General features: G+C 49.7%; 1 protein-coding gene across 1 annotated transcript; it reads left to right on the forward strand.

Annotated features, from left to right (window-relative positions):
- Nucleotides 1–8,882: 8,882 nt before the first annotated feature.
- LOC135989336 (acyl-coenzyme A thioesterase 1) lies at nt 8,883–14,203 on the forward strand. The gene is made up of 3 exons (XM_065636110.1): nt 8,883–9,547; nt 11,211–11,413; nt 13,181–14,203. Exons 1-3 carry the CDS (start codon nt 8,932–8,934, stop codon nt 13,784–13,786), a joined length of 1,425 nt encoding a protein of 474 aa, XP_065492182.1. The 5' UTR covers nt 8,883–8,931; the 3' UTR covers nt 13,787–14,203.
- The last annotated feature ends 1,530 nt before the right edge of the window (nt 14,204–15,733 follow it).

Genomic DNA, 15,733 nt, shown 5'->3' on the forward strand with positions numbered 1-15,733 from the left:
TTTTAACAGAATAAACATATGTTTGTTTTGAAAGTGTTCTGTCTTGTTCTCACCTTACACCTGCTAGGTGCGGATCCGCAATCCAGATCACAGTATCTCATCTGATGGCAGAAGGGCTTTGGTGTGGATAGAGCAATCAAATGCTCTGATTATAACAGGTGTCTGCTCTAGGAGCAATTCTGCATGGCTGAGTGACTAGGGAAGGGAAGTGCTTAATTTTTTGTATTTTCCTTTCACCAGCAATATTAATAGATAAATTCAAGAAGCTAGCGACATTTCTTGCAGTTTGTAATTCATGTGTGTTTACACAGTGTTTTAAAGCAGCCTGCCCTACTGTGGAAAGTACTGTCAATACTCACAGGCAGATCTGGTGATGGTCACTGTTCTGTGTGCCTGTGCTGTGCCACACTGCACATACAGCCTGACCTTGAGGACTGTGCTGTGCTGCACAGATCCCTTGGCTACGTGGAAAACTCGGCCAGCTCTTCCTAAAAGCAGAGCCTGCAGGCAGCTCCTACTTGGTGTTAGCCATTTTGCCACCTGCAAGGCCTTGCCCTTGTCAAACAGTGCAGCAAGGTGTCCTCATGCAAACGTGAGCTCCTGCATTTGAAATGCTTCAGGCTGTGTCTCTTTCAGTCTGATAATCACAAGCTGTCATAGTGTTAAAATAACCTCCCCCACTGGTTTTCCCACAGCAGCACCTAAAAAGGAGATCATTGGACCTTTCAAGACAAATGGGACACGCTCTATACATGGGGTTCTTCATGCCGGGTGCAAAAAGTTCCATATTGGGACCTAGCAAGTTACATAAATACACACCTGGCTGTGTGGCCAGTTCCTGGAAATACTGACAAGCCTCAGCTACACTTTTCCACAGTGATGTTTTTTCGTCCCAGTCAGCAGGTGAGTGCTAGTCTGTCTTTAAAGCCTCCTGAAGCCATACCCACAAGGAACGGGCTGTATTACCCTGTATTCCTCTGAGCTGCTGGGTCACAAGCACTCTAGTTTATGATTTAAGTGAAGGCTGTCTCCTCCAAAGTGCCATACTTGCAACAGCCAGTGCGTCAGCCTCGCCCCCCCTTTTGCCTGTATGTTTTTGATAAATTTTGAAACAGGCTGTGTAAAATCGCACACCAGGAAAGCGTGCTGAGGTATCCCTGGGGGCCCCTTTGCTTTGTGAATCACTAGTGGCTGGACAGAAATGCTGTTGCCACACTCATCCCCTAACCCTTTTGTCTACTCGTCCTCACCAGAGGATGAGTGGTCCTCATCCCACCATTCATCCCCCTGGCAAATAGCTTGTCCCTCAGTGGTGCCCTTCCTGGGCTGTTCTGTGTGCCCTCCTTGCAAGCACAGGCACCTGCGCCATGGCTGCCTGCACCGCAGGTGCTCACAGCGCAGGTGGCCACACCACGGACACTTGCACCACAGGCAGCTCTATGGCAGGTGCGTGCACTGCAGCCTGCTGCATGGGGCTGTGGTGCGGAGCTGCACCAGTACCTCATGCAGGTCTCTCTCTGTGGGCTGTAAGCACTGCCATGTCTGTTTCAAGCATGCTAATAACAAGCAACAATGGCACAAATTCTCCTCAGCTTCTCCTCACTGTGGCCCCTGTTTTCTAAGACAGCATAATTTTGCAGCTGGGGTGGGGCATTCTGATAATACCTCCCCAGTTTCTAAATGCACTGGGAAAACTGCCTGAGCCAAACACCTTGCAAATACCCCTCACAGATTTGTGCGGGGCCAGTGAGGCACAGAGTTTCTCTTTTCTTCATTGTTTTTTCTCCAGAAAGCATTTCTCACTGAGACCTGCTGACTGCCAAATGTTTTGCACTAGGAGGTGCTGATCCATTATGATCCCAGTCAGCAAGGCACTCGCATTCTGTAAGGTATGATTAAAAATGCCATTTATTAGAGTTAACACTCAAAGAAGAGAATAGCACAGATAATCTTACATCCCTTTAGATGCTGGGAACCACAAGCAGTGTATCATGTAACAGGACTCTGACCCACATGCAGCACGCCATGCAGTCACGGTCCATAGCAGAGATTCTCCCATTTTGGTGTTTCAAGGTATTGTAAGATTTTTATATAAGGAAACAGTTCTATTTATCATGTTTATAGTCAAACAGAAACAACGTTCACATGAGAACATCTTGCTGCACTGTTCGATAAAGGTAAAGCCATGCAGGTGGCAAGATTGCAGGTCCTGGGTGGGAGCTGCCTGTGGGCTGCGCTTTTAGGAAGAGCCGGCTGAGCTCTGCCTGCAGCCCGGGGATCATTGCCACACAGCAGAGGCCCGAAGGCCACGCTGTATGTGCAGTGTGGCACAGCACAGGCCTGGTCATGCTCGGGTTAACTCTGTCGTGGGTCACTAACTGGTCGATATACAATGGTCTTCCCTTCAGAATCACTACACTGACTTCCACTGAGAGGAACGGGGAGACGCCTAAACGTGCTGGAGGATTTCAGACCTAGTGACAAACTGATTTCCCAGTTTCGTAATAAGAAAACAATTTATCTGCTTCGTGCTTTGTTCTCTATATAAAAATAGGAATGCATTTTCCACGCATGTTTGATTTCATAATAATAATGGAATATGGTATGCATAATAATGCTACAAATACGCTTGCAATAGCAATACTTCATCCTTCTCTAATGTCCTCCAGCACTCAAGATCTCCAGATTTCTTAAGTATCAATACTTTTCAATTTGCAACCCAAGGCCAGGTAAAAAACTATGATTACTCTTATTTTACAGACAGTGGCCAGCAAGGAAACTCTGTGTAGCTCAGCCAAAACCACACGACATCTTTTGCAAAGGGTAGAAAAGAAAGCCACTTGCGTTAACAACATGGACATTGCTTTCACGGTCTCTCACCTTCTAGTATGTATGCAATCAAGTACGAAAAGATGGGCCAAAATTAAATTCACACAATTCCCTTGATTTCTGAGGTCTCTTGAATTAGAGTGTTTATTTGAAGCATATATATTCTATGGCTTTTTTATAATATTGGATCCAAAGGTACCCTTCCTGGATACTGATGATTTTATAAGTGTACAGGTGCTGATAAAGAGAGAACAGGCAATTGCTTGGTTTCATAATGTTTCATAGCAGTTAGAATTTCCTGTGCCAACACACAGATCAGCAGCCTCCAAGCAGGTTCTTCTCCCACCGAGGAGAAGGAAGGGGGTCGTTGACTAGCCCATGTTGCTCCACCGCGGCAGATGCACAAGGTTCGATAGCCTTGAGCGTACTGATGTGTATGCTTGTGAGAGCTCTCATTAAACCTTCTGGTATCACACTTTGTCACTGGGGATCTGGTATTGGAGAGGAAAACATGTTCAGACAACTGGCATTGTGATCTTCTCTGTATTTACTACATATGGAAGATCTCCCTGGGATATATTCACCAGGAAAATGCAGGACACTTTCAATATTCCCACAACTGCCCTTTGTTTTCTTTTTCCCTGCTCTAGGGATGGTGTCTCCATGCAACCTAAAGCAGTTCAGTCACAAATGGACTTCTAAAATGACCTCATGGTTTTGAAGAGGTCCACAGAAGGCGAGTGGGACTGTGAAGTTGTCGTGCCCACGGCAGGAAATACACCTTGCAAATTCACCTGGAATTCCAGCTGAAAACTTCTCATCCAAAGGCTAGCTAAAAGTGTTCTCAGGAAAAGTGCAAGAATACACAATCTATCTATGGGTAACACAGCTCTGCTCCTCTAAGCGATCACACATGATCTGCCACAGGGAACTTAGTCTGTGCAGTTTTCCTCTCATCACCTCTTGGAACTCACCCCTCATTATGACCTCCTGCAGCAACCTGATCAATGGCCTGAGGATGGCTGCTAGAAGGAAAGGGACGGCTGATGCTTCAGAATCAGGCCTTGATCAAACAGTCAGTCTGTCAGAAACCTGGGTATACCCTTAGTAGTCCCAGTGCTCAGCACCAGTACTTAGATCTCCTAGTATGTATCTGGATTCACCCTATTCACCACACATAGGTCATCGCCAGTATCTTTTTTAAACAGCCAAACCGCTACCAATTCCTCACATGTGTGAATTCAGGGAAAGGGGCAACCCCTTCCAAAGGACTCCTGCAGCTTCGTCAAGCTTGAGAGAGAAGCCTGGGTATGGGGCTGCAGCTGTACCTTCCCCTGGGTCCATTCCTGCAAGGATAATAACCAGCAGGCCTGAAGGTACATTGCTCCCAAGATCCTGCCCGGTGTTTGCACTTGCTGTTTGGAAATTGCCTCTGTAGCAGCTGGCCTGACAGCAGGTACGGCATGTGCGGCTGTGGCGCAACGGGGCCTGGGCAGAGCTGCTGCCTTTGGAGATGCTCCTGTGATGCCAGGGCACCGTCTGTGCTGAGCCCCCCCTGCTGTGGGTGCTGCCAGGGTTGCAGTGAGGGCTCCAGCAGCCTTGATGTCTCCCAGCACAGCGAGTGCCCCCCAGATGCAATCTCCCTGCGGGTGTGAGGGAGGATATGAGCAAGCACCAGCTGCATTAAGGAGGACTCTCCACTGCAGAACACTAAGATGCACCAAGTAGCCCCAGCCTGTCTGCCCCATCAGGCAAGGGGGTAGATACGGGGTGCTGTTGCCCTGGCTGCACCTGGCACAAGCCCTCTCTCAGCTCTGGTCTGATAGACCTGGGAAAGCATCTCATCCTCCAGAGGCCATGCCATGGCTCATGGAGGGGAATGTTCTGCATGCTGTAAGCCAGGGCAAGGCTTGCTTGGGCTATATCCCTGGCCTATATCCAGGGAGCTCCTGCTACATGTGCCTGCTCCTGCAGAAGCACTTGTGCCTGAAGTGCTGGAGTGGAGCAATACAGGACCAGAGGGACAGAGATCTATATGGAGGTGGCTGAGTGGCTGTGGGTCCCTCTCTTTCCCTTTGAGGCCAGGAGAAGTCTACATAATGGTCTGGGTAGATGAGTAACTCTTAGAAGCTGAGGTTAGGTCTGGTGAGTCCCAACTTGGTAATGGCCCATCTGTACTTGCTATGCTGTGAGGGCACTGGGGACCGTTTTCTCTGGGATGGTGAGGCCCAAACAGTAACAGAGTCTGACGACGTGTTATAAATTAAAGCTTTGTAGAAGTAGTAAGATAAGCAACTGCCCGCCCACATGACGACTCACCTCATCACTGGTGGCAAACACAGGATCATAAGCGATGCTCATTTGGCATCCAGGCCATCTGGCAGTAAGAGCCAATCGTGCAAAAGCCTTTTGAATGTGGGTAAGACTCATGCCCAGCAATGGCAGTCTGATTTGAGAGAATCATTCCTTACACTAATAACATGGGCAGCATCCTGCCTATGCTGCCAGTGTTGTTCAGGGGGCAGGGTGTCAGATAGGCCATGGGAGGGGGAATGCCTGGAGCAAATACAGCAGAAGCCCTTGTGGCTGCCATTACCCCTATGTACTCTGTGCAATCTCTCAGTATACCTGGATGTCCCCACCAGTTACCTTCAGCTGCAGTCCAGCTCAGAAGTTGTGCTGGCATTTGCCTCGTGGTGTTCAGCATTAGCTGACTGAGTCTTGAACGTAGCCTTTGTAGTACTGGGGAGACCTCTCTTCTTGAGAGTACTTCATCCTTACTGGTCAGGCAGATAATTTCTGCAAAGGCAAGTGTTTTGTTAATCGAACTGGAAAAACATTTGCAATCTCAAAGAAAGTAAATGCTAGACATATTCTCCTCCCCTTTACACTCTTCACCAGGAACAAGGAGTCCATTTTGAATCAGCTGACCATCTAAGATGGGGGACTAGGCAGCATAAGGCTCATTCAGAGACCAGGATGATGCTCGGCAAGAGATCTTTATTCTACCCCACCAGCCAGCACACCCAGGTCTGAAGAACACAAATCAACAGATAGTTTTTGTTTATTGAATTGATATTGTTCACACCTGCACCAGTATAAACCCAGTAACATGGCCTGATATACCTAGAGCTCTGAGTAGAATTGGGTTTACATTTTCTGTAATTTCCCAGATCTTTTTTGATCAGGCATTGAGAAAAGAGATAGCATTTGAATTTATCTGAATTGAACCACTCATATGCAATATTCTCATTTATCTCACTGGTGGCCTGTGAACTTTAAATAAATTTCTGTATTCTCCATATAACTGTAGTCTCCCCATGTGTATGTCATCTTCAGGCCATACTTTAAAGCAACCTCCAACATACGCACCTTTTGGTGCAGAGATTTCACTACATTTACAGTGAACGTCTCATCACAAATGGAAACACCTCTGCTGAACTGCAGAAACTGTACAATATGGTGTGTTAGAAAAAGTAATGGTGCTAGTGTCCCTGCTTAAGAGCTTTCAGGTTGTTGTGAGAAAGATCTTCTCCCTGGAAGAGCTGTATCTTCTGTGCCTTGGGTTCATCTCTCCTCTGGAAGGATGTGTTCTGGCTGGTAGCTTCCACTTCTGGCCCCAGTATGGTCTGGTCATCCGAGAAGCTGTTCTGCAATCTCTTCTCAAAGGATGTACGCCTGCTGCTTTGTGTTTCATATAAGAGACCAGAACTGATAAAAGAGAATCAGTAGCAAATGAAACTCCCAGGCCTTTACCTACTTGGAATATTTTGTAATCCATGCTCCCAACTGGCACACCCAAAACCTGTGGGCCTGCCCTAGTGTGGGTAAGGGTGTAGGCAAGAGGAGCAGGTGGCAGAGCAGGCAGGAGGGAGCAACACGGTCCTCAAGGCAGCCCATGGCCATACCAGGTGCTGTCATTTGTCAAGAAGTGCAAGACTACAAAGTCCCAGAGGATTCCAGGAGACCAGCGCTGGGTTCACAGGGCTGTCTCTCACCTGAGATGCTCCCAGGCCACCCTATCAGGCACCTACCTCAGCAAAGGGTGGCACCAACCCCTTTGGATGCCCCCACTGTGTTGAGGTGGGCTCCCACCCCATATGAGCTTCTGCAGGGAATCTTCCCCAAGGGGTAAGATGAAATCCAAGCCTCAAATGTGCTTCCTCACTGGGCATCTGGGGCAGGGGGTCTGAAGGAGCTGGGGCAAGAGTTGTAATAGAGACCAAGATTTGAAAGCCATGGATTCATTTGCTGTGCTTTGGTTAGAGGCAGGGATCTTCGCATCTTGACCACTCTCTCATCCCAGGGTGGAACTTGCAGGAGCCTGGGAGCAAGGGCTATGCAGGTGGGGAGAGGAGACCAGAGGAGGCTGACAGGTAGCCCCCTTACTATCATTCTTCCACTGCTCTTGGGGCACCACCTGAGGAGGAGTGCTGCTTAAGCCTTCAGCACCCTTTCCCTTAAAATCTGCTCCAGCATATGGTCAAGCTGGTGATCAAATCTAGCACTGCAAGCCAAGAAGGGTTGTTTTCAGTCACAGAAGTTGCCACACATTGAAGGCTGGACACCACACAACATACCCAAATGCCAGATGACAAAGCACCTCACCTGTTTAAGAGAGACAGGGCAATCTCCATGGGAACGAAAGGCTGATGAGACTCTGCCCAATACCTCTGACCACTTAGTATTTCAAAACTGGACGATGCTGAGGGTTCCCTCAGGTGTTTCCACTTGTTTCACACCACTAAGTCAGACATGGGGAGGAGGGGAGCCTGAGGAAGAAGCTCTCTCTTTGAAGTTCCCTTTGGAGCAAAAGATCCAACTCTGGGTAAGATGGGCTGAAGAGCTTTCTTTTTAAACCGTTGCACAATCCGTTACTGAAGGCATTTCCTGACCTGCCTAAAGAGTCTGTGAAGGCGCCCCTTCCTCATCCGTCTTGCACCCTTGGGCACCCTGAGCATCCTTCCTAATTCATCTGGCTATGCAGGTGCCCGGGCTTGGCAGAGCCTGGTGGAGACATAACCCGGCTTGCCCAGGAAGAGGCGGTAAGAAGACATGAGCATCTGGAATATTGTGTCCAGTTCTGGGCCCCTCAGTTCAAGAAGGACAGGGAACTGCTGGAGAGAGTCCAGCGCAGGGCCACAAAGATGATTAAGGGAGTGGAGCATCTCCCTTATGAGGAAAGGCTGAGGGAGCTGGGTCTCTTTAGCTTGGAGAAGAGGAGACTGAGGGGTGACCTCATCAATGTTTATAAATATATAAAGGGTGGGTGTCACGAGGGTGGAGCCAGGCTCTTCTCGGTGACAACCAACAGTAAGACAAGGGGTAATGGGTTCAAGCTGGAACACAAGAGGTTCCACTTAAATTTGAGAAGAAACTTCTTCTCAGTGAGGGTGACGGAACACTGGAACAGGCTGCCCAGGGAGGTTGTGGATTCTCCTTCTCTGGAGACATTCAAAACCCGCCTGGACGCCTTCCTGTGTAACCTCACCTGGGTGTTCCTGCCCTGGCAGGGGGATTGGACTAGATGATCTTTCGAGGTCCCTTCCAATCCCTAACATTCTGTGATTCTGTGATTCTGAGGCGATGCTGGGCTGGCGCTGGTTTGCCTTCTCCCCACCTCGGCTGGGGCTGGGGGTCTCTCCTGCCCCCTGACTGCGCTGCACGGCCGGGGTCGCTTGCCGGCGGGCAGGAGCCCCTGCGCTGCCCGGGCTGCCCCATCTCTGTGTGGCCGGTCACACACAGGCTCTTCCCTGTCAGGACAATGAATCCCCTCCGCTCGGTGGCTCGTCAACACCTCTGCCCCCCTCTCCGCACGTCCCCCCGTCCACATCCACCGCTCGGCGCTGGGAAGCCCAGGGGGACACCGAGGAGGAGTTCGCGGGTCCAAGACGTCTCTCAGACCACGGAGTATTCGTCAGAGAACTGTCCCACAGCCGGGAGGAAAGGGAAGGTAGGGAAGGAGGCAGGCGGGGCGAGAGACCCCGCTCCGCCCCGCCGGGGCGAGCCAGTGGCGCTCCGGGACCGCCCTCCCGAGCACAGTCCCGGTCCCGCGGGGACCCGTTCCGGAATCTGCCCCCCGAGGCGGAAGCGGCCCGGGCCATGTGGCAGGTCACTGCCCGCTGCCTGTGCCGGGCGAGCTCCCGCGACTGCCAGAGGCGGCTGCGCTGCCCCGGCCCCAGCCCCGCGCCTGGAGCTCCGCGGCGCCGCAGCCCCGCGGGGGTCCTCGGGATGGCCCCAGCCCGCGGCCTCTCCTCCACGGCCCCCTCCGTCCGCCTCTCGCTCGCCGCCCGCAGCCTCTTCGATGAGCCGCTGGCCATCGCCGTGCAGGGCCTCGGCCCGCGGCAGCAGGTCACGCTGCGGACGTCCTTGCGGGACGAGTCTGGCGAGCTCTTCCAGGCCTGCGCCCGCTACCAGGCGGGGGACGACGGGGAGCTGGACCTCGGCCGCTGCCCCGCGCTGCCGGGAGGCAGCTTCTCGGGCCTGGAGCCCATGGGGCTGCTCTGGGCTTTGCAGCCCCAGAAGCCGTTCCGGCGGCTGGTGAAGCGGGACGTGCAGAGCCCCTTCCTCCTGCAGCTGGAGGTGTTTGAGGGCCACGGGGACCCCCCCGGGCGGCTCCTGGCCCAGGCGCAGCATGAACGGGCGTTCCTGCGGGATGGGGTGCGGAGAGTCCCGGTGCGAGAGGGGAGGATCCGGGCGACGCTTTTCCTGCCCCCCGGTGAGTACCGGCCGTGCCGGGCTCCTTCCTTTCCCCGCGGGTGCTGCCTCCGCTCCGCTCTGTGCTCCCGGGCCCGGAGCCAGGCCCTCCTCTTGCGCCCAGTACCAGACGGAGGACGAGGGGGAACTGGATCTCACCACTCTTTAAGGAGCAGTCTGATTAGCCCGGCCAGCTTTGATCTACTGGCCACACTCCTAGTGCAGCTACATGAGTTAAAACACGTGTGAGTTTGTTTCATTAACTGCTGTTGGATACGAAGGCATTGCTCACAGCACTTCTTTTGTTTCCAAATGCTGTGAGAGGTGGTGTCAGTCAGCCTTCAAGGTACCTTTCCTCTACCTGGCTGTTTGTTTTCCAGGGAATTCTGCTAGTATAATAATTCTCTGAGTAAGTTGAAGGCTGCTCTCTAGAAGTCTAGAGTCCTAAACCTGCTGGTTCCCTTCCCAGCCTTTCCCCAGGTACTCAACTCAATAATTTCATAGTTGCTCCAGCCCAAGCTGCCTTTTGCTGCCACATTTGTCCCCGACCAGTTCTCTATGAGCAGAAGATCCAAGTAAAGCGTGAGACAGGTTTAGCCGTACAGTATTTTTGCCGAAGAGTGATTGAGGGGGTCTGTGAGGTTTCCAGATTGCCTGAAAAATGTTGTGTTGTCATCCCAGTGGCTGTCCAGACTTCTGTGAGTTGTCTGTAGGAAGCCTCATCTCTTGCCTCCTCTTGGCTGGGTAGCCTCTGCCAGCCCCACCACCTCTACATCCCACCTCTCCTTCCCCCTGTGACCCAGAGGCTTTCACAAAGCATGTCTCTGGAATGCTGCGTACTCAAGGAACTCCTCTACATAGTACATGCATTCCTCTCTTCACCTTCCTCCTTGCCTATGCCTGGTAAGTCCTCCATGATAGTGCCAAAACCATACATGCTGTCTCAGCCAGTGCCCCTGCCTCTGATGGCCTTTTAGCCCTGTGGATGGAAGTGAGTTTCCAGTTCTTCTTGTTTGTTGCCCAAGTTCTGCACGTTAGTCTGCAGACACCTGAGGGAAGCCTCACCCTTCCTTCTGAGCAAGAATGGGAGTCTCCGTCTTGGCCTCCTCCTTTCCATACTTGGTTATCACTTTGCAGCAATCCGTCTCAGCTCTGGACTTCAGTCCTTGTCCCCTGATGAACTTAATATAAAGCTTCCCTCACCAGGTTAGCAAGACTGATTGCAAATACTTCATTCTCTTAGTCCCAGAATAAGCGACTATAGTACATTTATACTGAAACTGAGAAGCTGGAACCATCAGATGAGATTTTTTGGATCAATCTTCTGACAAATGCACTGGGGAGAAGCCTTCTGGCTATTTTTGAAGCAGAGCTTGATACCTTTGCAGTGAATTCACATGACAGAGAGAACTAGTCGTGACTGTCAATGGGTCCCTTCCCTTCCAGTCATGTGTTCCCTGGTGTTATCCAAAACATTAGCAGGCCTGCTATTTTGTGCTGTCTTGTTTAATCTTGAAGCAATTTAGTCATTGGCACAGGGATTTAGGACCCTTAGTACCATTCTGCTGCTATGGTTTTGGTTTCAATTTTTTTCTTTTTTAAAAAGACATATTCCCAGGCCAATTAGTTTGGAATGTGCATTTAAAATAGTGGGTTAATGTGTCCTGTTACATGGTGTCTTGCAGGAAATGGACCCTTTCCAGGAATTATTGACTTGTACGGAGCCGGAGGAGGACTCCCTGAATACAGGGCATGCCTGCTGGCCAACTATGGCTTTGCTGTGCTGGCTCTGGCTTTCTACAGCTATGAAGATCTCCCCAAAGAGATGAAGGAATTACACCTGGAGTATTTTGAAGAAGCCGTAAACTATATGTTACAACACACCCAGGTTGGTTTGTTCATTGGCACTCCCTTACTACAGAGAACTGTCAGGTCCTGTCAGACAGCAGATGGGGCAGAGCTGCTCTACTTAAAATAGCATCTCTGTTCAAGTTGGCAGTAATTAATTTGTTTCACATCTTTAACTCCCATCACAATGGTTCTCTGTCAGATTATTCCAGTTCTTCCCTTTGAACTGGCCAGGTGACAGAGTGACAAGTGGGTCACATACTGGTAATTTCTGCACCATTCAACCAAGTGTCATAACTAGGGTACCAGTTGCCTGGAGGCTTATTTGACTTCCAGTGGGGCTTTTAGGTTTATGCTCTGTCCTTTGAAACTAAATGCTCTTTTCAGCCATGGAGCACGTGATAAGCCTCTTGTGATCCAGGTCTCAAGGAAGTCTACTAGTACACATTCATTGCTGTGTATTGTGTAAGTTGTTAAAGTAACTCCAGATGTCGGTATTTGGCGAATGTGTTTTTTAGTAGCGGGTTGTGAACTCAAGAATCCTTCCAGTTGTGAACTCAGGAATCCTTCTATGTCAGCACATCTTGGAAGAGAGTCCTGCTTGGTTCTGCATCTGCTTCAAAGTAGCTGTGCACAACAAAAATAGTAGAATTGCACAAGGCAATACTTGGTCTCTCTGGAGAACTCAAAATAAATACCTTCCTCAATCTCAGGAAGATGAGTTGTTAAAAGTCTTTGTTGCTATTCAGTCACTCTAACTGCTTATGCCACCTTTCTGCCCAAAAAACTCTAAAATTTGCCTTTTTCCCCTCTTTTTTTTTTTTTTTTTCCCTGAGAGCAGCACCATAGCCTCCCATTAACACCTCCACTGATAGCCCCATCATGTTTTTAACACATTGCAATGTTGCAGCCATATTTTCTAATTTCCCCTTTTCCATGCTTCAAAGTCAGCCTGTTACACTGGTGATAAGGTACAAAAGGTATTAAATTTTGATGCTGTCTCAGAGCCTTTTTACCCCTGAGGGTCTTTGGATATTGGAGCAGTTGTGATATTAGCTAATCTTCTTCCAGTATCCTTAGAGGATTTCAGCACCCTGTAAGATCATTTAGCTTTCCTATTCTAGTTAATTTGCCTGTGTAAAGCAAAGTGAAGGTAACCTATTCTAGGTTGGCTTTAGAGGGAGGCTTAGAAAAATGGTTTCAATAGGTTATTTTTTTAAGTTACACTTTAATGAGTAAGCTACCTCAGAATACTTCCTTTTCACTGTGAGTTAGACACCAAGCATACTAGAGAAACGAGAGAGCAGCTGATGTGGAGTCTGCTACCCCATGTTAGTTTCTTAATAGGGGAGTCAAAGACAGTGCTTGAACATAAGAAATACATTATCATAACTGATGACAGTAGCATAGTCATTGCTGACTTGAGCATTTTGCACTGAAAGAAGTCATTCGTAGAAGAGGCCTCCCCTGCCTCTTCTCTACCCTGAACTGCCTTATAAGCAAAGTGAATCTGAGGCTGCACATCTGCGTGCTCTTTGCAAGCACAGCTGTACCCTCTGCGTATGCTTCAGCACTGAGCCTTGTAGCTTTGTTAGGATGATGCTGCAGTTTTAGCAGGGCTTATGATTGTAAATCAAGCACGGAGCAGTGCCCCAGGATCCCTCAGACATGGGCCCCGCACACAGGACCTTAGATGGCTATACGTGGGGTTCAGATTCAGAACAGACACTGCTGTGAACATGGCAACATTTTGAAGAAGTGATCTGTTGTGATTCATTGCTTATGTTTTCTCTTCTTTCCCCTCCAGGTTAAAGGTCCAGGGATTGGGTTGCTTGGAATCTCAAAGGGGGGTGAACTCTGCATCTCCATGGCTTCCTTCCTGAAAGGCATCACAGCCACTGCCCTTATCAACAGCTCAGTGGCAAATGTGGGCGCAGTGCTGCGCTACAAGGACATCACCATTCCACCGCTTGGTGTCGATACAAAACGCATCAAGGTTGGCAAATTGGGGATTGCTGATATTGTCGATGCACTGAACAACCCTTTAGAAGGGCCTGACCGCCAAAGCTTTATCCCTTTGGAGAAGGCCACGTGTCGCTTCTTGTTCATTGTGGGCCAGGATGATCGCAACTGGAAAAGTGAATTCTTTGCAGTTGAGGGGAGCAAACGTTTGCAAGCTCATGGGAAGGAAAAGCCTGAGATAGTCTGTTATCCTGGAGCAGGGCACTACATTGAACCCCCGTTTTTCCCAATGTGTGCAGCCTCAATGCACCTGCTAGTTGGCAGGCCTGTGGTGTGGGGAGGGGAGCCCAAGGCACACTGCAAGGCACAGATAGATGCTTGGCAGCAGATCCAAGCCTTCTTCTGCCAACACCTCACAGGCAAGCCATCTGGAACATCCAATAGGCTGTGATGTGAGTTAGGTCACCTTACAGCTGAAGATACTGGTGTCCCATATTTGTTTTATTACATGGGTCTGAATGAGAACAAAGAACACCAGAGAATAAGCTATTGCGTTTCTTAGATGATGACAGTGGGTGAGAGCATGAGAGCTGCTTCCTTTTAACACCCTTCTCTAACCTCGGTTAGGAGTCTTGGCCTCCTGTTGTGTAGTACAGAGTTACAAACTGTGGAAAAAAAATGATAGTGGTAAGGCTGTGTCTGCTTTGAATGTGAATTTAAGTGGAAGGTAGCTCAGCTGAGATTTGTGATGAAAATTTGCCTTCGCTTTCTCAGAGGAAACATGTTATATGCCATTGCTCTTACCACAGCCAGCTTCATGCTCTATATTTTTCTGAAAGAAGCTGCTCTCTCTTCCTGCCTCCAGAAATCTTTCTATTCTCCATGTGCAGTTTCTTCTCCTTCATGGCTCCTTTCTCTTCTCTCACATCACTGAAATGCATCTGCCTTAACACTTAATACCTAAATATTTAACTCACCAAAACCAGCAGTACTATGCCTGCATCCTCAGATAACCTATCTCCCATTGGAATGACAACACAGTCATTGGTCCCAGCCAGCATGGGTTCATGAAGGGAAAGTCTTGCCTGACCAACTTAATTTCATTCTACGACAAGGTTACCCACCTAGTTGACCAAGGGAAGCCTGTCGACGTGATCTTTTTGGATTTCAGTAAAGCCTTTGATACTGTCTCTCCCAGTATCCTCCTGGACAAGACGTCCAGCATACAGCTGGATTAACACACAATGCAGTGGGTGGGTCTGACAGGCTGGGCTCAAAGGGTTCTAATAAATGGGGTTATGTGGGGCTAGTGACCAGTCATTAGCGGGGTTCCGCAGGGGTCCGTCTTAGGGCCAGTGCTCTTCAATGTCTTTATAAATGACTTAGACTCAGGACTTGAGGGATTGCTCACTAAGTTTGCTGATGACACAAAAGTGGGGGGGAGCTGTTGACACTCTCGAGGGCAGAGAGACCCTGCAGAGGGATCTGGACAAATTGGAGAACTGGGCAATCACCAACAGCATGAAGTTCAACAAGGGCAAGTGCTGGATTTTGCACCTGGGACACGGCAACCCTGGCTAAACATACAGACTGGGGGACGAGATGCTGGAAAGCAGCTCCATGGAGAGGGTCCTGGGGGTTCTGGTCGACAGCAAATTGAACGTGAGCAAACAGTGTGTCCTGGCAGCCAAGAGGGCAAACCACGTCCCGGGGCGCATCGAGCCCAGCATTGCCAGCTGGGCGAGGGAGGCGATTGTCCCGCTCTGCTCTGCGCTGGTGCGGCCTCACCTGGAGCCCTGTGTGCAGTTCTGGGCACCACAGGGTAAAAAGGATATTAAGCTACTGCAGAGTGTCCAGAGGAGGGCTATGGAGTTGGTTGAGAGGTTTGGAGGGGAAGCTGTATGAGGAGCGGCTAAAGTCACTGGGTTTGTTCAGCCTGGAGAAGACTGAGGGGAGACCTCATCTCAGTCTGCAGCTTCCTTACAAGAAGAGGAGGGGCAGGCGCTGATCTCTTTAGTGACCAGTGACAGAACCCAAGGGACTGGCAGGAAGATGTGCCAGGGGAGGTTTAGGCTGGACATCAGGAAAAGGTTCTTCCCCCAGAGCAGTCACGGCCCCAAGCCTGACAGTGTTCAAGCAGAGACTGGACAACACCCTCAGACATATGGTGTGAACTGTGCGGTTGTCATATGCAGGGACAGGAGTTGGACTCAGTGATCCTTGTGGGTTCCTTCCAACTCAGGACATTCTATGATTCCATGATTTATAGACAGCAACAGCCCATAGTCTGACATAACATTCTGGGCACATGCAATACAAATGAGACATTTGTGTGGGTTTGGAAAATTCATAAGCATGAAGAAACAACAGAATTGGGCTCGATACCACTGTGTAGGTC

The sequence above is a fragment of the Caloenas nicobarica genome, chromosome 5 (genome assembly GCF_036013445.1).
Source record: "Caloenas nicobarica isolate bCalNic1 chromosome 5, bCalNic1.hap1, whole genome shotgun sequence".
Lineage (NCBI taxonomy): Eukaryota > Metazoa > Chordata > Aves > Columbiformes > Columbidae > Caloenas > Caloenas nicobarica.